The 22,261-nt window shown below is 54.1% G+C and overlaps 2 protein-coding genes across 3 annotated transcripts; both read right to left on the reverse strand.

Moving 5' to 3' along the window:
• Positions 1-339: 339 nt before the first annotated feature.
• SERPINF2 (serpin family F member 2) lies at positions 340-8,053 on the reverse strand. Of its 2 annotated transcripts, none has more exons than XM_062629926.1 (9): positions 7,897-8,053; positions 6,787-6,850; positions 6,086-6,148; positions 4,690-5,101; positions 4,262-4,405; positions 3,906-4,109; positions 2,970-3,112; positions 2,133-2,337; positions 340-1,411 (listed from the first exon to the last, which is right to left on the reverse strand). In XM_062629926.1, exons 2-9 carry the CDS (start codon positions 6,844-6,846, stop codon positions 1,086-1,088), a joined length of 1,557 nt encoding a protein of 518 aa, XP_062485910.1. In that variant the 5' UTR covers positions 6,847-6,850; positions 7,897-8,053; the 3' UTR covers positions 340-1,085. The 2 variants fall into 2 exon arrangements, with proteins under 2 accessions (XP_062485910.1, XP_062485911.1); XM_062629927.1 differs by lacking the exon at positions 7,897-8,053 and adding an exon at positions 7,307-7,435.
• Positions 8,054-8,933: 880 nt separating this feature from the next.
• Positions 8,934-21,404, reverse strand: WDR81 (WD repeat domain 81). The gene is made up of 11 exons (XM_062629921.1): positions 20,947-21,404; positions 16,473-20,127; positions 16,131-16,238; positions 15,821-16,011; positions 13,873-14,063; positions 13,459-13,624; positions 13,144-13,297; positions 12,242-12,940; positions 11,935-12,080; positions 11,585-11,764; positions 8,934-10,681 (listed from the first exon to the last, which is right to left on the reverse strand). The coding sequence occupies exons 2-11, from the start codon at positions 20,020-20,022 to the stop codon at positions 10,355-10,357; spliced, it is 5,712 nt and encodes a 1,903-aa protein (XP_062485905.1). The 5' UTR covers positions 20,023-20,127; positions 20,947-21,404; the 3' UTR covers positions 8,934-10,354.
• Between the last annotated feature and the right edge of the window lie 857 nt (positions 21,405-22,261).

Raw genomic sequence — 22,261 nt, forward strand, 5'->3', positions numbered from 1 at the left:
GCAATAGTCAGGTTTTGCCTAAGAGAAAGGTTAAGGTCACATCCCTGCTTATCACTGCACTGCTGCTCACAGACAGAATACTGTCCTGCCCTTGTACCACTGAGCTCATCCCTAATGCAAGAAATTCTGCCCGTTTCACAAAGCCATCTCTGACAGTGAGTGTTCCCTGCATACCCTGCAGGTGAGATGCCTGAAGCTTCTTGGTCTCAGTCCTTGGACAGTCTTTATGGATGAGCCATTTCACCTTACAGACCCTGTTTTCCTCCCAGTCTTTGCAGTTATCCAAGTTGTGTGCCTTTTTCTCTGTTGGGTCTTTCAATGTAACACCTTAAGCAAGTATATTCTGCTTTACTCTTTATTATTCTGCCAACATAAAAATTACTAAAAAACACTATAAAATATGTCTTTCAAATTCTAGCATTACCCAAGAACCTAGAGTTTCCCAGGAAAAGGGCTGCCAATAAGGATCCAAAGGGGTTCCCCCACTGCAGGCCCTCCCCCATCAGATCCCAATAGCCAAGGAGTAGGAAAAGGGAATCTTTGAGAAGAGCTTGTGCCTGGAAATGGCTGTGACACATCCTAGAGGAGGCAACTGGTTCCTGGTCCAGGGGATCTAGAGGTCGCTTCTAGGTGGGTACAGATAGTTTTCAGAGGAACACTTGGAAGTAGACATGTTCCCAGGAACTGTGGAAGCAAGAGCCATATTAATATCTCTGGCTGTTGTCCAGGCTGCCAGATGCTAATGGTGATTCCAGGCTACAGGGGACTCTGGTAAGAGCTTAATAAAGACTCTAAATAAGAGTCTGGGGACAAGGAAGTCTCCCTTCGAGGACTAAGAGCCCTGGAAGGGAAATCCAGGCAGAACAAGCTTTTCAAGGTTCAACAGAGAGGAACCCCAGCCTGGAGAAGCTCATCAAGGCTGGAATGGGCTATCCCAGGACTGGTCTTTAGGGATCTGTAAAGGAAAACAGCAAGGGATTGCCTCCTGAGGCCTCAGAAGGAGGTCTCCAAGGACAGAAGGCCTCTATTAGCTGGTCCAAAGGGTCAGGTAGCAGTCCCAGAACACTTAAGGCTCTGATCCTCTCTTATTTGGGCATGGGGTACTCATTGGCATCCTTTGCTTCATATGAGTCCTGTGGCTCTTTGAGCTGGGGAGCAGCATTGGGGTTTGGGTTCTGCACACTGCCTATGAAGAGTGGGATGCCTGTTTCATCTTCAAAGATAATGAAGACAAAGGGACGGTCGAGGCTGAAGGCAGAGACTGAGCGTGACATAGCAACACTGGTGGCAGCAGATGCTTCCACCCCGTCTTCTTTAAGCTCCAGGGTAGACTGATGCTGTATACTGGATACGAAGAGAGGCTTCTCTGTGATCTTCTGGAGGTTTGGGCTTGTGAACAGTTCCTGGAGGCCTACAAAGAAATGAGACCAAGTTAACCTCAGTAAACCCAGTTGGTGTCACCAGCTCTGTCCAAAGGAGGCAATTCCCTCATCTGTGTTGTCCACCATGGGCTGGAGAACTGGCAGGCAACAGAAACAAGAGCTGCAAGCCAGCCAGCCCTTCTCTATATGAAGAGCTGAGGGTGCCAAAACCAGAACGGTAGTGTAAGAACTTAAAGTCATCCTTTAAAAGCAGCAGCAAGGCTGAAGGTTCTTTCTTGCTTGGCTAGGAACACTTTTAGAGGTATTTTTTAAGTGATTCTGCAAAACAAAGTGAATTCTTGATTAATTCTCATTTGGAAATGCAGGTCGTGGTGTTCTGTTTCAGTAAGTGTGATCTGCATTCTCTCCAGTGTCCTGGACACTATGTTAAATGACCAAGTAAGAGATAAAGGTTGACATGCAGGAGGATGTTGGTCTTGGCTACAAACAGGGGAATAGGAAGAACTTGTAAAGATTGGGAGGAACTGTGAATGCTGCTTCCTCTATAGTATCATCTTCTTGGAGCCAAACATTTGGTGCTAGGCAAGCAAAGAGTAAGGAGGAGGAGAGGAATAAGGGATGGAAGAGTTTGGATGTTATCTGGAGCAAGCTGTGAGGCACAGCTTTAGAAACAAGGATGGTAGGGTTTGGTGTCAGCGAACAGATGCCATATAGAGTGATCAGCTTCACTTATTCCATGCAAATCCTTACCCATTTGACTGAGAACCCTGTTGAGTTCCAGGTGGTGATCCAATTTTATTTTGGGGATCTTCACTGCAGTGGGTACCTCTGTGGGGAAAAGCCTGCATAGTTGTCCAAAAGGGAATTTCTCCAGCGCATGGGAGGTATTCCAAGTATACTGGTTTGGTACAATGACCACAAAACTCATGTTACTCTTAAAGGGAAACTTGGCCACCTGGAAATAAAACCAACCAGAATCAGGGAAGAGAAAAGCAAGTCCAGAAAGTTATGCTTTTAATACAGCCTTTTTCCAATTGGTCTACAGAACCAGTCTAGCTATGGGATGAGAACAGCCTGTTGGGAAGCAGGAATCTGGACAAAGTTTGTTGGAATAACAGCATTAGGCTGTAGTATTTAGCCACTGATTGGTAGAGATTGAACACATGGTAGAGTGGAAGCCCACATGCACAAACGCTGTACCCACTCTGGCAGTAGCTGTGTTCTGAAGGGCTCCAACAGAACATTGTCTGAGGGAATTCCTTTCCATATATCCCATATTTCCTCATTTATCTTTAATTTTTAAACTCCATTAATTCCCACTTACTGGGGATATCTATCTATCTATCTATCTATCTATCTATCTATCTATCTATCTATCTATCTATCTATCTATCTATCTATCTATCTTTTTCCTATAGACTGAGAGTGAAGGCTCAACGTTCTTGCTAGGGCAAAGGATGCTTATTAAGCTTTTGTGTATGCCTGTTAAGAGACATTTGGGGGTTTGGGAGAGAATATTTGCAGTCAGTAAAATATCACAGAAAGAGGTAATTCCAATCCAAACTTGTGCTTCTAATGGGGCTCTACCTGAAGGTCGTGGGACTCCAGTGTAAACCAGCTCAGGGAGTACTTCTGGGCTTTCATCATCTCAACTGGGACCACAAACTCATTGTCAAGGTGGAATACATCTGGGCCAGTGAAGCTGGGATCAAACTTATTCCTCCAGAACCCTGCAAAAACAGAAGTTTAGAAATCAACAGTTAAATTTGGGTAGGAAAACAGAAACTGCCCCTCTGACACCCCTCCTATCATAACTTCTTCAACAAGGCAGATTAGTGACCAGGAAAGTAGAAATACAGTGAAGAGGGCTGTGAAATACAGTACCAGGGCTGGAAAAGCCCTAACAGCAGGAAGCTCTTATCTTCCAGAGAGGGACTGTGGACTAACACAAAGAACAGGGATTAATCCTCATGCCTCAGTGTGGGAGATTACTGAAGGCTGTGAAGATAAAGTAAAGGATGTTTGTGCTTTGAAAAATGGAGAGCCTTTGTACTGTGCAGGGTGAAACAGTGTTCCAAGACCAAGCTCAAAGATTCACAGATTTACACTGGAAGCAAGTGCTTGGTCTGTGTTTCAATGCAGAAGCCTCAGGGAATTAAAAGAGGAAGATGTGCCTGACCACTGTGCTGCCTCTGAGCTCTGTGGTTGCTGTGTACTGAATTGCATTTGATGTGACTGAGATGAGCAGGGATGTGCTGCTGTCTGGGATCCTGAATAAGGAGGCAAAAATACAGGTTTCACCTCCTGCATTCTGGCTCTGCTGTCAGGTAGCATTTTTAGCACATGGGAAGCAGTTGGGAATCATTGCTGTAAAGAAATCCAAGCAAGAGGAACAGCAGATGAACAAGAACAGAACAAGCAGATTGCCTAGCAGGAAGCAATGAAAGGAGATGCCGTTCAGCTACAGTGCTTGCAGGAAACTGGTACATTTCTAACTACTGCTCTTGGAAAGTAAGGCCTCACCGTGGAAATGGATGGCATTGAGCAAGAGCATCACTATGTTTTCAGGGAGCTGCTGTAGGAAGGTGGGTATTTGCCCATGAGTTGCTTCCTTTACCCACTTATTTATGGCTGTGAGGTCATCTTTATTGATCCCAGAAAGAGTCATGGGCTTTGCTCCATAGAATTTCTCTGAATCCTCCAGGAACTTGTCTTTCACCTCAAATCCTGGTGGAAGAATTCCACATAAAGTTACCAGCCAGTGGTGTGACACCCCCCCAGGAGGATTGCTTAGGGATGATTCCCAGTATGCCAGCGTGCTTCCGTCACTCTCTGTCAAGCAGAGGTTTATCCCATGCCAGTAGGATCCCTCCTCTCACCTTTCTGCAGGTACAGACGGGATGCAAGGCTGAGGGTGGATTCCGTGAGCCTCCTCCGAAGGGTGCCCAACATGTGGTGGACACAGGGCACCGACTGCAGATGCATCACCTCTAGCAAGTGCTTCTCTGTCTGATTTGCTGCTCCTAAAAAGCAAAGTCAGATTCCTGTTAGGTCATGCCCGTGTAGTGGAAAACAGGGATCTAGCTTCCCACTGCTAGAAACAGCCAGTGCCTTACAAATGAGGCTGGAGAAACCTAAGCATAGGAGCCTCAGCAGGGCCACAGAGGGCAGCTTCTATAGTAATTGTGCCTAATTAAAGCCGCAGGAGTAAGATGAAGTGGAAGGTGCTGTATTTAATCATGGCATTTGATACAGTGGTTCCTAGGAGGGGGTACAGGAAACGGTGCTTTTGTAGCTAACAAGTTACCCAGTGCCAAGTGAGACAAGGCGAGGGCGATGCTGAGGGGTGACAGGATCACATTGGTCCTGTTGGACTCCAGCTGGACTTCTCTCAAGAGATCGATGCTGAATCTCATCAAGCCATCTGCTAGCCTCTGGCTCTTCTTCCAAGTCATCTCACAGCTTTTATCTTCACTCTGTCCTTCTTCTGAAGAAGAGGCAATCTCCCCAGATGGTTGCTGTTCATAACAGCCCACAGCCCCAGCTATGGCTTCATCTGTGTTCCAGTCATTCTTCGTGCCTGGCGAGTTGGTGGTGAAGGGTAACATGGATCCATCAGTATCCTGGAAGGTGTCATAGGCAAAGTCTGCCAGGTCTGTGTTCAGCACCCCCCCTGCTCCCAGCAGAGCAGACTGTTCAACTCCAGCGTGTTTCACATCCTAGGGAGAAACAAGGAGGATAGGGCTGGGAAAACAGGAGCAGGGCAATACCATCCCTCGTGGGCTTCACTGCACACCTAAATGGGTCCAGAAAACTCCAGCTCCTCTGCTCTGGTGGTGTATTCACTTCAGTTTGCCTTTTAACCTGAAGGTTAAAAGCACCTCAATGAGTTTGGGACACAGAAGGTTTTGTATCCTGTGAGAATGGGCCAAGTGAGGGTCTTGCAGTCGTTCTCTGCTTGGTCCCAGGGCCTGCCCCAGGTAAATGGGCCCAGAGGCATGGTTTGAGGGCAAGAACCATGACCTGCTCAGCACATGTCCTTTGCCTTCCCCTTTCATAGATCCATCATCCTCAACCTTGATTTCACCTCCTCCTCTCACACATTTTAGCACTCGGCATCAGTCAGTACCTCTACTGCTGTCACAGCCTGGATCCATTCTGGCTCAAATCCTCCTCTGGGCATCTGCCTTGTCTGTTCTGTTCCATCCCATCCCTCTTCTCTCCAAACTTCCTCATTTTATATCTTTCTAAGCTGTAGCCTACAGCACTGCCACCACTGTCCTCACATTGGCATGGTCTGAAACACATGTTTTTCCCCCTCAGATCTCTCTGTTCCCACACACATCCGATAACATTCCTCTACTGCGCCGTCAGAGCCAGGCTGGATGGGTAGCACCAGCTCCAGGTCTTTCTCCCTGTCACCCTCATAGCTAGTTGTTTTCCTCATCTTCCCTTATCAATCAGAACTTAAACAACCCACTCGCCAGTCCCTGTACATTCCAGCTACTGATTACTCCATATGCTTGCAGCATAAAGGAGCACAGCACTGGCAGCAGCAGGGAGGGAAGCCAGCAGATAGATGGACTTTCTCATTGCACTGGCACTGTTAGATTGCACTGCCTGAGCCCTTCCTATCTCAGGGAAACCATTGCAAATAGCACAGTGGAACTTCAGTCCCCTTGCTGGAACCAGTCGTTGCTTACCTTCAGGTCCCCATCCTTGTCTAAGAAGAGACGCTTTTGCTCAATGGCTTGTACTGAAGAAAACTGTAGGGGAAGGGAAAATACACAACAAAGAAACAAAGTCATGTGCTACAATTCCTCAAGACTCCCGTTCCTAACACATCCCCATGGGGCCGGGTCAGAGGCTGGCACCAGTGCGGCTGCAGCTTTAGGATGCAGACCCTGATGCAGTGGGATCCACTGTGCAGAAGTGGAAGTGAGCAGGAGCAGGGGGAGGCTGCAAATAGTGGATTTGTTTGGAAAGAGACCAGGCCAGAAGGGTACAAACTCCTGTATCCCTTGGAGAGTGAGCAGTGCAGTTTTGCAATCTCAGATCTGACAGGGATCCAGATTGAAAACGGGGGTGAAAAGAAAGCTGCTACTAAACAGCCTCCTGTTAACTCCTGAAGGTCATGGACACTAAATACAGTCGAAGCCAAGTTTCCAAAGAGCTTCTACCGAAATCCACTTGAATAATGAGAACACCCACACCTATTTTAGCTGGGAAAAAGAAGATCAGAAACCTGCCTGCTCTAGGGCTCGGGCTAACCCCATAGCAGAGAAGCAGCATCCTCCATCAGTGTGCTTCCAGAAGCATCAGTCGGTATTTGACCCATGGGCTGGTGCAGAAGACCCACTTTTCTCCCCTTGCTGGCCAGAGCCCCCCCAGCATCACAACTTACCCTTAGGTGACTGTGCAGAGCAGACAGGCAGAGCAGCCACAGACCCCAGAGGAGCACCATGTTTCTGGAACAGAAGGACCAGCTGAGAGAGGAGCTCTTTCCAGCTGCCTGGCAGCAGCAAGCTGAGCCTATCTGGGTCTACAGGGAGAAAACGATCAACCTGGCCAAACAGGTTGGCTCAGGAGCCTGCAGAAAGCAACAGGGAGCTGCACAATGCTGCAAAGAAACAACACAGGGCTCCTGGGTCCAGTGCCAAGGCAGGGAAATCGGAGAGGAACAGGGTACCCGCACGGCAGCAGAGCTGTAACCACAGCCAGGCTCCTCCATGACACTCTCCTGCTTGGATCCTGCATTTCTGACCCCATTGCCCTCATTCCTCTGGATTGCAAATAGTGTTTTCCTAATCAGACCTGCACACACTGTGCCTTTGGAAGAGGATGAGAGCCTCTGCTCCCTTCCCCATGCAAACCATGGAGGTATGGGCACAGCATCCTTGGCTCTTGGGAGAAGGGTTACTAACCTGCTTCAGTGGGGCTGTGGGCACTCAGCAGGTGCTGTCTGGGGGAGACTTTGCACATAGAAATTGCAATGGCAGAGCAGTTTCTGAGCAATATGTCCTGGAATAGAGAGTCCTCCCCTTCCCAGCATTCGCCTTCCCCCTTGGCTGGCAAATCACAGCCTCTCCTAACCCTGTGCTTCGCTTCCAGTATGGGATACAGAGAGCAGGGCTTCCAGAGCTATGGATAAAGGACACTTCTCCCTTTCCAACCTAAATAACAGATCTTCTTCTTGACATAAAGCCTCCATCCCAAAGAGCAGCTCTCAACACAGCTGCCAGACACTTTATTCCTAGGGCTGCTTCCCCTTCTCTGAGCTTTCACCCAAAACTACTGCTCTGTGACCTGAATTTCCAAGTGGAAGAAGCAAAACTTGAGGTCATTTCATTCCTCGTCCCAAATCCTGCAGCTCTATAATAACCTTGAATGCCCCTTTCCTCCCTGGTCCATCCTTTATCACTCTGCCCAGTTCACCCCTCTCTCCCAGAGAAACACTATGGCTCACTGGAGAAGCCCCTATTTACTATCAAATCCAGGTTCATTTGCCCCTTACCTGAGGTTGTCCAGGTTGGAGCTGGCACCTGCCTTAGCGTGGCTGATGGCTCTGTGTGGGGGAGCTTGTCCAGCTCATCCCTCCTCCCCACCACAGCGACCTTCGGCACCAGCCCCTGTTTGAGGCAAATATTGACCCACAGCATCCGGTTAAACATTGGTTTGGGGGAATAGGGGTGGATTTGTGGTGCCTTTGGAGGTGGGAGATACTTTGGGCTGCTCAAGACAAGTGTTCACACAGAGTTTACCAGCTCCAAACTCCCTGCAGCAGAAGTAACACGTGAATTTGGTTGTCTCTAGCAGTGACTCCACTTTCCATATACTCCCTGTGCTGGGAATATACTCTTTTATTAGTGAAAAGGTAGGGCTTTGTATTTATTGCCATAGGGCACTCTGATTTTGGAAGTCTCTTTGCAGAACCCCGCAGATATTTACTCTCTGTATCGCAGCTGCTGCTGCTGCACCAGTTTCAGCAGATGGCTGATGCCCAAGGCCCTGTGGCCATGTACCAGAGCAGGAGGTGGTGATGCTCAGGATGAGCTGAGCCAAGAGCAGCTGGTACCTCCCCTGGGGCACAGCACCAGGGCTCCACAGCACACACATAGAGGAAAAGCCTTGGGAATGGGCAGAGCTCCAGTGGATATGCGGGAGCCACGCTGACCCTTCCCAGCTCTGCCCGTGTCCTCAGTGTGAGAGCAGTCACTAAGGAGTAGTAAGGAACACTAATGGGATTGCAGCATCTTTTGATGCCCAAACACCACAGACACCGGGAAGGAGGCAGGTTTGAGCTCTGCAACCAGAAACTACTTTGGGATATGCTGCTGCAACTTAGGGAGCTACTTCCCCTTGGAAAGCAGATCCAAGTCCCTGTGCAGCAAGGTCCTACCTCACATCCAGGGCATCCTCACAGCATCCCTCCTCCAGCTCACCCAGGAGGTGCCTGAACACACAGTTGGAGCTTTGGCTGCCAAAGCAGGAGACCCTGTCCCACAGCTGGGCCCCTCCAGCACAGAGCTGCCCCACACACTCACCTCTGCATCTCTTTCAAAGAGTTTATTAGAAGTAAGTATTTACATCTATTGCAAATGGTTAATAGGCAACACGGGACTGAGAGCTCCCCTTGGGTAGGGAAGGACAGCAAGGGCCAACCGCTCACCTCCCCACCCTGCCTGGAAGCAGAAGGCAGCCTTCCCAACAGCAAGTTCCTGACATGAACCAGCAGCTGGATGAAAGCCCTTTCTCCTCCCGGGACAACCCACAGCAGGCTCCTCCTCTGCCCAAGGTAAGAGCTTCCCACTCCCTAATACTGGCTCTGATTAGGCTGAAGGATGGATGGGAAAAGGGCTGCAACAGAAGTGAGGCAACTGCTCCTACAGCTGGGTCAAAGAACATTCCCCTTGCTTTTGGAGTGGAAACAGAGGGTGCTGGTCTCAAAGGGAAGGTCAGAATGAGACCATGCTGGATCCTGCCTCCTGGTTTTCATGCTGTAAGGGCACTAGGGAACAAAACTGAGCACCTTTCTGCTGTCCTCTCTTCCCAGGAGTCTGACCAGCACAAAGGAGAACCCTTGCCAGTCTGTGGCACACAGGACATTCCTCACCCCTCACACAACCATGGGATGCAGCACTGCTGGGGCAGGAACCAACAAAGAGGCCATCCCTACCCTACGGCTCCAGAAGGCAAAATCCTCATGGAAGCATGTAGTTGTGGCCTCCCTAGAGGATCATGTTCCCATTCCAACCCATCCCTCTGCAGCAGCCCATTCCTAAATGAAACAGCAAAGCAGACGGGGTTTGTGCCTTGGCTGATTTCCATTCCAGTCCTTGCCCTGGAGCCAGTAAGGCAGCAGAAGGGCTCTTGTTAACCTCTCCTCCTCCCATACAGGCTCCGACTCAGCTGGCAGAACCTAAAGTTAACAGAGTGCATGTCTGGGCTTCACAGGCACAGACCACAGGAGGAAGAGATGCCCAGCACCACACAGCCCTGAAGGCAGCAGTTCCCAGGCCCAGCTTATGCTATCCTAATAGGAGTGTTCAGTGGTTCAGGAGTGGAAGTGAAGGGTAAGTGCAGATGGCAGTAGCTATACTGTTGTATTCTTGTCAAGGGGCACCTCTTACCCCTTCTTAAAGGGAGGGGGAAAGCTGTGGTCCATATTACTCTGGAGGGCAACTCACAGTCCCCTGGGGATCAGGCACACGTGGTATGGAAAGCTCCAGGCCTCTCTGCAGGGTGACAGTGACCTACAACGCCCAGTATCTCTCCCAGCAGCAGTGGAGGTTTCTCAGTTATGGCTTTTTTTCTTTGTAGAGATAAGAGGTTAGAGATGCTTCACCACCAACAGCACACCTCCCCCTGCATGCTCTGCTCACACACATCTCACTGCCTCCTCCATAAGGAACACCGCTGGCTTTTCAGCTCTGCCCCCAGCACCGTGGGACAAGCTCGCAGGCTGGGGACAGCTATGCCAGGAGGCGGATGATGCCGTTGTCCGAGCCCAGCAGGAGGTGGCATTTCGTGGGCAGCACTGCCAGGCTGGTCAGGGTACCCCGAAAGTTCTCGGAGCTCAGCTTGGTCGTGCTGATGGGCAGCGCTGAGGACTCCAGCATGGAGTAGACACCGATCTTGTTGGCCACAGTGCCCGTGACAACCTCGTTGCCATAGAGGTCAAATGCATGGATGGGTTCAGATGCAGATTTGTAGTGGTGCAAAGGCTTCTGCTCCAGCTCCTTCCACACAGTCAGGGAATGATCCGAGGAGGAGCTGATGAGCACGTTGCCCTCTGCAGCCTGCAGAACAGGAAAGGCCAGTGAACCAAGTGGTGCAATAAAAGCTCCCAACCTATATCACAGTCTGTATCTCAACCTGCAAAGGAGGTTAGCTGCCAGTAATCCGACAGTCACAGTGTAATCCCTTGGGAAAGTCCCAGCCATTTCCAAGCAACTGATGGTACAGAGCAGTATTAACAAAGCATCCAGGTGGATGCTGCAAGCTACAGGACTGTCTGGTAGCTGGCAACCTCCTCTAGTGCTATCCTCCAGAGACAGGCTGCGCTTCTTAACAACACTGTGGTACCCAACACAACTAATTCATCATCGGTATAGAGATTATGGTACAGTCTCTCCCTCTCCATTAAACCTGCCAAATGATTTTCCTTCTCAGGAAAAGGAATTAGGAGGCTGTCTCACAGCAGAGCATGCTGCTGAGGGCAGGAGAAGCCTGGAGCTGCTTATTAGCTAGTGAGAGGGTAAACAACCCACACTGCTGAACTTTATTTAACCTGTGCTTGGGTCGAGGACACTGGAGCCCCAGCCCTGCTCCCTGAGGGTGGGTAAATATGGACAAGAGTTATTCATTAGAGTGACACTCTCCCAGGGGAGCTGAGAGCCCTGCGGAGAAAGCAACGCATCTGCTTCTTCACAGGAGATGGGGCTCCTCTCTGTCCCTGCTGCAGACACCTGGGAGGGCTGATCTCTGTTCAGCACAGGCTGGAACAAGAGTAAGCTGCTCACAGCACTAAATACAGGGGAGAAGAGCTTAAGCAGCCTCCTAGGGACACAGCACTGATGGAGGAACACCCAGAGGCTGGAGCAGACCAGCCCTGCCAAGTAGCGCATGCCAAGAGGATGCTCCACACAACCTCAGTGAGGATCAATGAGGACCACAGAGCAGCCCCTGATGGCAGCTCTCACCTTGATCTGCAGGATGTCCCCTTCATGGGCAGGCCAGCCCCGCATGATGAGTCCTGTCCTGGTGTCCAGCAGCACGATGAAGCCAGAGGAGAATCCAGCCATAACGCTGCGCCCATTGGGACTGACAGCCAAGCAGCGGATGAGCCCAGCGCTCACCCCGCTGGCCAGGCGAAACTCGTGCTGCAAGAGAAAGTCCAGCTACTGGGGGACAAAACCAAGGGGAATCAGGCATTTAGGGGACAAGAGACCCTGGGATCATGGAACCATTACAAATGGCTTTGGGCTAGGCGTGATCCCATCATGAAGCACACGGATGGAGGAGGGTGGATCGCAGAGGCTGGATTCCTTACCTGTAATCCCGGCTTCCTGTGATCGATGAACCGCAGCACGGAGTCTGCGCTGGCCACAGAGATGCTGTGGTAGGGAGGTGGCATGGTGGTCACAGCCGTGATGGGGACTTTGCTGTCCAATTCATCAAAAGTCCGGAGAAGTTTCCCTGTGGAAACACGACAGAGACATTGTGGCAGCAGATGGAGGGAGAAGGTAAACAGCAATTTTCCAGTTCAGCACAGGAACCATCAATTCTCAGTCTAGCCCCTCTGCCTTTAAGGTTTGGACCAGTTCACTCCAACCAACCCTCCCCTTTTCCCCTCTTACCCGTGAACTGGTCCCAGATGTGCACGGTCCCATCGCAGCTCACCACGTGCTGTGATGTTTCCAGCTGGCTCACATAGAAAACAGACTTCTTGTGCTCAGCGTACGTGAACCGTGGTGGCACCTCGCTGGTGCCATCCCCATAGTTGTACAGGGGCCATAGGCGGACGGTTTTGTCCTTGCTGCCACTAAGGAAGAAGTCCTCACTGCTGAGCGGTGCCACGCACTTGATGGCCCCCGAATGCCCTGAGAAACTCTGCAGCTTGATCTGGTGGAAGTGGAAACGGGGGTCGTGTTGGCTCACCCCAATCTCATACTGCCAGTAGGCCAGCCAGTTCCCACACAGCATGTGGGTGCTGCGTGGAAGGTCGTGCTTCAGGGTGTTCTCCTCGCTGGATAAGCTGGGGATGAAGCCATCAGTGCCAGCACTGAGGTGAAGTAAGCCCAGACCCTCGCGCTGTGTGTCCACAGGGACCTGGATGCGGTTCCCCACCAGCACGCTCCCAAAGGTACCGGAGTGAGTGTCCTCGTGGGGGCTAGAGAAGGGCTCAGTTCCTCGTGTATCTTGGTCTAAGCCCACCACGCTGGGTGTTTGCTCCAGGCTGACGACCTGCAGGCTCTTGGGGTTCACGTTCTCCAGGTAGAGGCTGGCCAGCTTCTCAACCAGCGCGTGGTTGGGCACAACCGTGCGGATAACATCACCTGAACGGGGAGAACGTGGCTTCAAGGGAAGGAATATCCCCACCATCACCCAGCACCACCAACAGCAGAACAAGAGCCAGCACAGGGCTGTGAACACAGCGTCCCCCCACAAGCCAGCCACATGCTGCTCCCAGCTAAAGCAGCCTGAAGTGGGCTCCCAAACCAAGCAGCACAGATCCCAGGAGATGGTGGCCAAGCCGTACCTAGCAAGCAAGAGAAAGGGATGTAGGTGATGTAGGCCATCTCAGGGTTAAACACCTTCTGTAACTCCATCAGCACGGCTGGATCCAGCAGCTTCCCATTCAAAAGGGGCACTTCCATCACTGGCACCTCACAGCTGCTCAGTGACTCCGTCCTCTGGACAAGAGAAGATAGCCAAGACCAGATGTTCTCACCACGTAATTACACAAGCCCAATTACATGCTGCTGACACCAGTAGTGGTGCGTGCAGGTATTCCCACCACATTCCTGCATCTGGGTACAGGGGGATGACTGAGGACCTCTCCCACATCACTGACCTGGTCCTGCAGCTCCTGCAGCAGCGAGAAGGCCTCAAAGAAGTTCCTCACCGTGTCACTCAAATGCTGCTGCACCATCTCCTGCCCAATCCGCAGGCAGATCAGGGCAATCAGGCTGATGGTCTTAACACACAGGACAATACGAGCCTGGGCACCACTGGGGAAACTGGAGAGGACATCCATTACCAGCCTGCCCTTCCATATCCCTTTTGACCCTTTTCTACTCCATGCTTCCTGCCCTGTCTGTGTTATCAGAAGGTCTTGAGCAGCACAAGCTCTGTGTGCATGCAAGGTGCACACATCAGGGCAGGAGCAGCCCCACCACCCCAGGAGCACAAAGACCCTCACAGAACCATCTCCACATCCCTGGTTTTGAGTTGTGCCAACCCACGCTGAAGGCACAACAGCACCCACCCGATGGCTGCTGATGTGAGGAAGCCCAGCACTGGGAGCAGCACCTCCTGGCTGATCTTGGGGAGAATGTCCATCAGTGTGGTGTCCGAGAGACACACCACGATCTTCTGTGTCAGTGTCACAGCAGCCAACAGCCCGGCCTCCTTCCGACTGTTCAGCCGGCCACCACCGGAGCCACCGCCGGGGGCAACCTGCAAAGGGAGTCATTGAGGGCCAGGGACACCACTTCTCCACCCAGGATCACCCGAGCTCAGCCTCAAAAGGAAGAGGAACCTGAGCACTGAGTCTCAGCATCAAGGGATGAGCCTGAAAGCTGACACATGGATGTCAGCGCAAGAGATGAGCCTAAAGAGAATGGGACACAACATTCCCGAGGTCATGGGTATCCTCTGGAGAGCATCCCCCTGCAGGATGCTCTCACAGATGGGAAACCCAGAGGGCAAAGAGACAACCCCAGACCATCACTAGCCTGGGTATTGTTTGCCACTATATGAAGAGGAGAAACCTACATCATACATACAACTTAAAGAATCAGCATCTTCACCCCACGTCACATTGAGCCTGGGTGCCCAGACTGCAGAGGAACAGCCCTTGCGTGAAATATCCAAGCCCAAATCGTGCTGCTAACATCTAGAAATGCATCTGCTGATCATTTCATGAGGCAGAAGAGCACATCCTGGTTTTGCTGACACCACACTGATGCTGACTACAGCAATGCCAGAGAGTTAACAGCATCAGCAGGAACACGAAGAGGTTTCTTTCTGGATTGTCCTAGTTCCTAACTCCCAGACAAATCAAACACCCAAGAACAGAGAGAGCCAACAACAAAACCCACAAGCACATCCCAGTTTCCACTCTGTTTCTTGTACACCTGCCATCTTCCAGCTCATCACAGAGGCTCTTCCTCTCCCAAAATACCCGCTTTGCCAAATCCTGCAAGAAGGATTCGTATCCTATTCGTGACCCTTATGCTTCATTGCTTTAATATCAGGTTGCCAAATGCTGTCCACAGGGGTATTAATCCCACCAGTGCCCCCAAGGAATGAGTCCAGTAAAGCAAAGCAGCACAGCTGGAGCTGTGATTGCAACTGGGTGGAGAATGATTTTGCTGAAAAATGGGATTTCTGCCCCTGAAAAATCTCCCTTTTAACACTGGAAAAACTGACAATGCCTTTTGTTTCCTTTAAATGAGCAGCTGTGGCCCCTTTCCTCTATGTTTAAATGATCAGCTTTCCGTTAAAACAAGAATCCATAACCAAAGTGCTCAGAACCACTAAAAAGGAAGCAGTGTGACAAATAACCCTGTTAAAAACATTCAAACCTGGGGAGGTTTTGATGACAAATGGTGGGTTTTCACCCAGCTGCACTACACCCATTTTCTCCTTGCTGTCAGCTCTGAAGTTCAAGCTGAAAAGCCTTGCCAGTATTTCTTATCCAGTTGAAACCCCTCCTTTAGCCTCTCATCCCCTATCTACCCATACAGACCTCCAAAGCACTCGCTCCAGCAATCCCTCAGCAGCCCAAGCTGCTCCTGCAGCCCGTTATCACCATCCCACCCTGGTGCCAGCTCTGTTGGTAGGAACACTCGCCCAGTAAAGCAAAAGGAAACCTTTCTCTCTGGTTTCACACATGCCAGTGTGATAGGGAAAGCCTCCCAGGGATGCAATGGGGAAGGAGGGGCTGCAGCAGCCCCGTGTAGATCCATGGCTTGCTGAAGAGCTTCACTGGAATGAATGTGCCTCTTCCAGCTGCATCAGCACAGCCCTTCTCATCCAACACATCCAGATCTGCTCAGCCCATGCTGCCCAAGGTGAAGCTTAACCAAGCACAGGTATATATGCAGGAGGCTCCTGATGAAGCTGGATGATCTTCTGTGCATCCCCTCTTTGTGCCCAGATACAGCTCCCACCCCAACACATGTGAGAAGAGGAAGAAGGACATTACTAACCAGGTAGCTGATGTAGGGCAGGTACTGATAGGTGAGGACAGGCTCTCCATACAGGTATGCCACGTGCAGGAGACAAGCCAGCACTGGCTTGGACACTTGATCTCCCAGCACTGGCCTCTTCTGATAGATATTTCCTGTGCTCAGGGGACTGTTCTCATCGCTGCTTGGTACAAACTGCTGCCTGGTAGGGCCTGCCCAGAGACAACACCATGAGCTGAAGCAGCAGGATACCCCCAAGCCACCACCAAGGCACCCAGGAGGCTGATTTGGGGCACAGCCCACCCCAGGGCTCCAAAGGAGCAGATATTACCAACGTAGCAGGACGTGAGCAGGCGGAGCAGGTTCCTGGCGATGAAGCGGGACGTGACGGTAGGGCCCAGCTTGGCTGAGAGCCACCTCACCATCTTACAGGCTGTGTCTGCAAAACACAAACAGCCCCAAGGACAGAGCTATCGCTGGGCTGATGCCCAGACCCTGCCTGCTCTGCAGGCAGCTCCCCAGCTCTCAGAGCCACACACTTCAGTGCAGACCTTGCCTTTTATTACGCTGGTGTCACATCGCTGGCCCCATATACCCCAACACCTTGACCCACTTCTTCCCCTTCTCCCACTCCCTGCTCTACAGGAAAGGCTCAACCCCAGCAGGGTCTTACCCAGGAGTATTGTCTGCTCTTTGTCATCAGAGTGATCCGGCAGCTCCTCTCCCTCTGCATCCTCTGGCTCGCTGCTGTCATCAGCCAGGGTGACATCCACAGAGGCACCGGCATCCACAGCCACCGTCAGCTCTGCATCAACTGCAGAGTCATCCTGCTCCTCTTCATCACGCTCCTCTTCCTCCTCCTCCGACTCCTCGCTCTGTTTCAGGTCCTGGCTGCTGTCCACTGACTTCAAGCTGCTCTTGTCCTTCTGGGAATCCCCATCCGCAGGCCTGTCCTCTCCTAGGGACACCTCACTGGCGCTGCTCTTGTCACTCAGCCGCCCAAGGCTGAGCGATTCCTGCTCCTGAGGCTGCAGGGACTCCCCTACATAGAGACCACTCTGGAAGTCCTCGCTCTCAGGCAGGTAGGCTTGGTCATGGAAGCTCACACCAGAGGTGTAGTCGAGGAGGTCGAGCGCAGCCGAGCTGTGCTCCACGTCCATTTTGATCTCCTCCCCAAACACACACGACACCGGGCTTTCCCCTCCACTTTCATCATCTTCAGCTGCACCGAGGAGGGATTTGCTCTCCTCCCGTGAGCCCTCGATGCCGACGAGAACCTGCAGGATGTGTGGGAGCAGGTTGAGGAGGAAGGGCTGCAGCCCCAGGCGCACGATCAGCTGGGCCACAAAGCAGTCTGTGTAGAGGTAGAACCTGCCGTGGCGATAGCAAGGGCTTTCGTACGCTCCGATCAGTGGCTTGAGCAAGTATTTATTGGCATTCTTTGGGCCGAGGGATTTAGCTATGGGTTCAAAGAGGTACCACGCTGCGTAGACAGCGGTGTTCTCCTCGGACATCAGTGACAATATGAAGGGCAGGAGGATCTCCAAGCCTTCAGGAGTGATTTCAGAAAGGATCCCTTCCAGCTGCTGCCACAGCTGGAAAACAAGCTCCCGGCCTTGGCCTTCATCCTCTATCTTCTTCGCCTGGTAGGTGAAAATGAACCTGTGCAGGGCTGGGAAGTACGTGGGGAAGGGGACAATAGAGCTGAAGGGACTGAGGAGCTGCGTGGGACAGGGCGGAGGGAGGCCCTGGGAGATGGGTTTGTATTCAAACAACTGCACCGTGCCCTTGCCCAGCCTGCTCTTCAGCAGCTTCTCCACCGGCACGCTCAGCTGCAGCAGAACATGCAGCACGTGCTGCAGCGGGGCCGGGATCTCCTTGGGGTAATAGCGACACAGGTTACGCACCAACAGGAACCGCTCCAACAGGGATGCGTCCGGCTTCGAAGGACGAATCCTGGGTGCAAATACAATCTCAGCTACCAGGATGCCCAAAGCTTGCATATCCCTCTGGAAGAGGTCCGAGATACCCAGGGGTTGCTCTTCCCATGGCTGCTCCATCAGCTGCATCTCACTGCTTAAGCCTTTGACCAAGAAATTGTCCAATTTCTCCAGTTCTTCCAGGGCCTGGAGCGGATTGAAGCCTTCGGGAAGCGTGATCTTCATGTCAGCCTGATCCACAGCACCCGCCTTGCTCCGACGGAGAGGTCGGACCCCTGAGGTTTTGCCTTCGGTGGCGTAAGCAGGGAGGGTGGAGGGCTGTGCTGGTGGCACTGCGGCGCAGGGCTGATCAGCAGCTCTACTGGTAGCAGGAATTGAATCCAAAGCTTCAGTACCTTGCTCTAAATCATCCTCACCAGCGATGGATTTCTCCCCAGACCAGCTGGTTTCACTGGGAGTAGCCTCCAGGACCAGCCCGTTGACTGCATCCGTCCCTTGGAGATCCTCCATAAACACAGCCTCACGGATGTTCTGGACAAGAGGCCGGGCGATGGCTGGAGCTTCAGCTGGTGTATAGGCAGGTCCCACCATGCGCCTGGGATGTGGCTGGTCAAAGAGCTGCACGACCCCATACGTGGTCAGATGCGTGTGGTTGTCTACTAGGTGGAGGCAGACGTTCTTCTCCTTGACAGCATCCTTCCCCAGCAGCTTGTACCCAAAAGTGAGGTCAATCCAATGGTGGAGGTCCTGAGACACCTCCCTGCTCTCCAGCAGCATGCGGTGGACATCAATGAACTCCTCATAGGAGCTGCACCAAGAGGGCACATCCAGGTCGGGCATATCCGGATGGATGGATCGGAAGATGGAAGGGTCAGTATAAAACTCTGGGATGCACTCATCCGGTGTCCAGCTCTGCATGCGCTCCATGCTGGCTGGATACTCGTTGGGCTCCCACTGGGACCTCACGTGGCAGCACAGCACTGCCTTGGGAGTCCTCCGAGCCGTGTACACGTAGTAGGTGATATCCGAAAGGACATCGGAGATGTGATGGGGGACATGGAGCTGCTCCCCACTTGAGCCACCAGCAACAAATGCCTGCTTGGTCATCTCATAGGTGAAGTCCAGCTGCTTGTCCCCCTTGTTGAGGCGGAACTTGGATTTCCGGAGGTCCCTGAACTTCCCGTTTTTGGTAGTGAAGTCCACAACCCATGGAAGAACCGGGTGATAATTGGGGTCTCCCATTCTCCTTCCAGCCAAGCTGTTCAGACGCATAAGGTAGTCAAAGTTGCTGACCTGCCCATGCACCCACTGCAACACCAGGTCTCTGAGGTCCTTCTGGCAGGCAGCGCACCTCGCCTCCTGCCCTCGCACACCAGCACTGCTTTGCTCACTCATTCCTTCCAGACCAGCTTCCACATTCACTTCCTCCTTCTCCGGTCCCTCGTACTCCCTGAAGTTCACCCGGAGCCGGCTGCACAGCTTCTCATCCACAGCCACATCCCGCAGAGAAAAGGCCCCACAAGCCAGACCCGCTTGGTGACAAGCCTTCATGGCCTGCAGCACGTGGAAGAGGATGAAGAGGATTTTAGCGTGGCTGTTGGTGAGCTTGGCCGGGCTGAAAGTCACGATATCATGCAAACAGTACTGCACGTAGGGGTAGATGACGTACACCATATCGGCCGACTCGAGCAGAGCTTCAGCCTGCAGCACGTTGGGACAAGCCTTGGTGGCCACCAGGCTCTCCTTGGCCGGAGAAGCGGCGTGTGCAGCCTTGCCCACCTGCAGCACGGGGCAGCCGTAAGCCTTGTGCAGGGCCGCCCGCAGCGCGCCCAGCGCCGGCACGGTGTGCGGTGCCTCGGCGTGCCGGTACGGCCGCACGTAGCGGCGGTGGGCCCGGCCCCACAGGTTGCGGTAGTTCTGCGAGGCCACGCTCTGCATGAAGCCGTGCAGGGTCTCCGTGCCGCAGCCGCCGCCGCGCTGCTCCGAGCCGGGGGGCTGCACCCGCAGCGGGTACAGCAGCCGCTCCTTCCGCAGCCCATGGATCTCGACCCGGGTCCAGCCCGCAGGCAGCTTCTGCACGGAATGCTGCAGGAATGTCCTCACCTCCACCTCGCTCAGCCCCTCCGGGCGCGGGCACAGCCCGGGAAGCACTCGGCGTTCCTTGAGGCTCGCCAGCCATTTGAGCGGGACGAAGGCAGTAACGTGGGTCCTGTCAGGAGCAGCAGCCAGCTGCCGGCGGTCGATGTTCAGGTCCTTCTCCACGCTCCGGAGGAAGCCATCCATGCTGGATGGAGGAAGGAGTGAGAGGAGGAGCGCGGCGCTGTCCTTGGCCTCCCCAGCTCCTGCAGAGCCGGCGGCACGCAGTGAGTCTCACTTCCCCATTGCCACCTGGGGGAAAAATAGAGCTGGTTTTAGGAACTTGGTTAAAAGATGCTGGGTTGGGGGTAGGGGTTGAGAAGGGACCAGTGCTGGCTTGAGGGGAACTTCTGCAGCCATAGAGGGGGACATAGTGAGACCTCCATGGCTCCACAGCCAGGGAAGGGATATGATGGCAGCTGAGAAAGGGACACGGATGCAACCTGCACAGCCCAAGTGCTGGGGAAGGGGACACAATGCGACCTCCACAGGGCCAGGGCTAATGTGGGGGGACACAGTGGCACTTCCATAGCAGTGAAGCAGGACCAGATGGCAGGTGGAGGGAGAACAGGACAGGACCTCTGTAGTATCAGAGGCAGGGAGAGGGGGCACAACAGCACCTCTGCAGCCCTAGAGCTGGGGGGGACGACACAATGGGACCCCCACAGGGCCAGGGAATGGGACACGATGGGAACTATGGGAGGACAAAACAGCACCTCTGCAGCCCTAAGCAGGTGGGGGGGACGCGGTGGCACCTCTGCAGCCCTATGACTGCCCTATAGAGTGGAACATGATGGGATCTATGGGGGGACATTGTGGCACCCCTGCAATCCCGAACCACGGTGGGGGGGGGCCCTCCACACCCCCTCGGGGGTGACACAAGAGGGCACCCATCAGCAACGTCCCCACCGCCAGCCCCAAGCCGGGCCGCAGCCCCATGCCCAGCCCCGCAGGGCCCTCACCACCGGGGTGCGGGTGACCAGAGCCGGGCCGAGCCCCGCAAGCCCAAGCGCTCACCGGGGACCCCCGCACCCCATAGCGGGCTCCCGCTCCGCCCCGGGCCCCCGTTACCTGGCGGCGGCAGCGGCGGCTCCGCGTTCATCCGCGCTGCCCGGCCATGTTGGTCAGGTGACAGCGGTCACATGCTGCTGCTGCTGCCGCCGCCGGCGCGCCGCCATGTGCCCGGGACCGCGGGAACACACGGGACACGGGCCGTGACGCGCTGCCTGACGTCACGGCGACGTCAAAGCCGCTCCCGGCTGTCAGCTGGAGCCGGGCGCGCTGACGAGGCAGCCGGTCTTAAAGGGGTCTCCGCGGGCTCTGGGTGGACCCCACCGGCAGCAAGGTGAGTGTACGGTGGAGCCGGTGATGAGGAGCGGGGCTCGGCTGTCACCCGGGAGCCTCCCCGTGGGGCTGCGTGGCGGAGCGGCCGGGCACTGCCCGGTCCCGGTTCTATGAGCCCAGACGGGTCTTGCAGCCACTTCCCCGCTCTCTCCGGGCAAACCTGGTGCCGACCCCGTGAATCAGCACCCGTGGTCCGGGGGGTAGCGGGGTTAGATCTGCCCGGTCACCCCCCTACACACACACACCCCCCCCGCTACGCCCGGACCCTGCGCGGCCCCTTTAAGGGCTCGGGGCTGGGGGGGTGCTCCCGCTGGACAGCGCCGCATGGCGCGGCGGTGGCGCGTGGGGGGGGTCACATGGGTGGTACGTCACAGCAGCTTATTGGCTCTCCGCCCCTTGCCCGCTTCAATCAGCTGTTACTGGGGCGAAGGGCAGGAAACAGCCTTAAAGGGGCACCACCGCCGCCCTATTTCCCCCCATCCCCAGACCGGTTTGGCCCGGCGGGCTCAGGGCAGGAGCGCCGTGGCTACCGGCCCCGGGTGCCAAGCCCCGGTTATCCGGTCGTGCCATCCCTGTGCCCCCCTCTCCTACAGCACTTGGAGGGCGCGGCCCCTTTAAAGAAGTTGTCCAGTCATCGCTCGGCGCTGCCAAGTCATCGGGGTCAGCCGAGTTCCTGCGGCCCCGCCCACCGCGCCTTCCCATTGGTGCATGCGGAAACTGCTCACTTCTGATTGGCTACCGACTTAGACAGCAACTTCTCGCACTCTGGGGCTGTGCCACCGGCCCCGGGGATGGAAGGGCCGAAAGAGGCCCGGGAGGGGGGGGTGGCCTCTCGGCAGCGCTGGGACCCCGGCAGGGACCCGCTCCGCTGGGGGGGGTGTTGGGCTCTTTAAGAGCCTCCATTTCCTCCCCCCCGCCTTGAAAATGCCAACTCACAGCGCGCGGGGCATGCCGGGAGCGCCCCCGCCGCACTACATCTCCCGGCATGCCCCGCGGCTGGGTGGGCGCGCCCGTTTCCTAGGCAACCGCCGGTTGGGCTGGG

The sequence above is a fragment of the Pezoporus occidentalis genome, unplaced genomic scaffold, assembly GCF_034315485.1.
Source record: "Pezoporus occidentalis ecotype Australia unplaced genomic scaffold, CSIRO_AGI_Poc_V1 ctg343, whole genome shotgun sequence".
In the NCBI taxonomy this organism is placed as follows: Eukaryota; Metazoa; Chordata; class Aves; order Psittaciformes; family Psittacidae; genus Pezoporus; species Pezoporus occidentalis.

What these genes read in the sequence shown, in the direction of transcription:
- SERPINF2 (XM_062629926.1), bottom strand. Translation starts at nt 6,846, where the DNA reads ATGGTGCTCCTCTGGGGTCTGTGGCTGCTCTGCCTGTCTGCTCTGCAC. An exon ending in CTTGTCTCACTTGGCACTGG is followed by an intron (nt 4,406 to 4,689) that starts GTAACTTGTTAG and finishes TTTGCTTTTTAG; the next exon opens with GAGCAGCAAATCAGACAGAG. An exon ending in TGGAGTCCCACGACCTTCAG is followed by an intron (nt 2,338 to 2,969) that starts GTAGAGCCCCAT and finishes TTTTATTTCCAG; the next exon opens with GTGGCCAAGTTTCCCTTTAA.
- WDR81 (XM_062629921.1), bottom strand. Translation starts at nt 20,022, where the DNA reads ATGGATGGCTTCCTCCGGAGCGTGGAGAAGGACCTGAACATCGACCGC. An exon ending in CATCTGGGACCAGTTCACGG is followed by an intron (nt 12,081 to 12,241) that starts GTAAGAGGGGAA and finishes GTGTTTCCACAG; the next exon opens with GGAAACTTCTCCGGACTTTT. An exon ending in GGGACATCCTGCAGATCAAG is followed by an intron (nt 10,682 to 11,584) that starts GTGAGAGCTGCC and finishes CCTGTTCTGCAG; the next exon opens with GCTGCAGAGGGCAACGTGCT.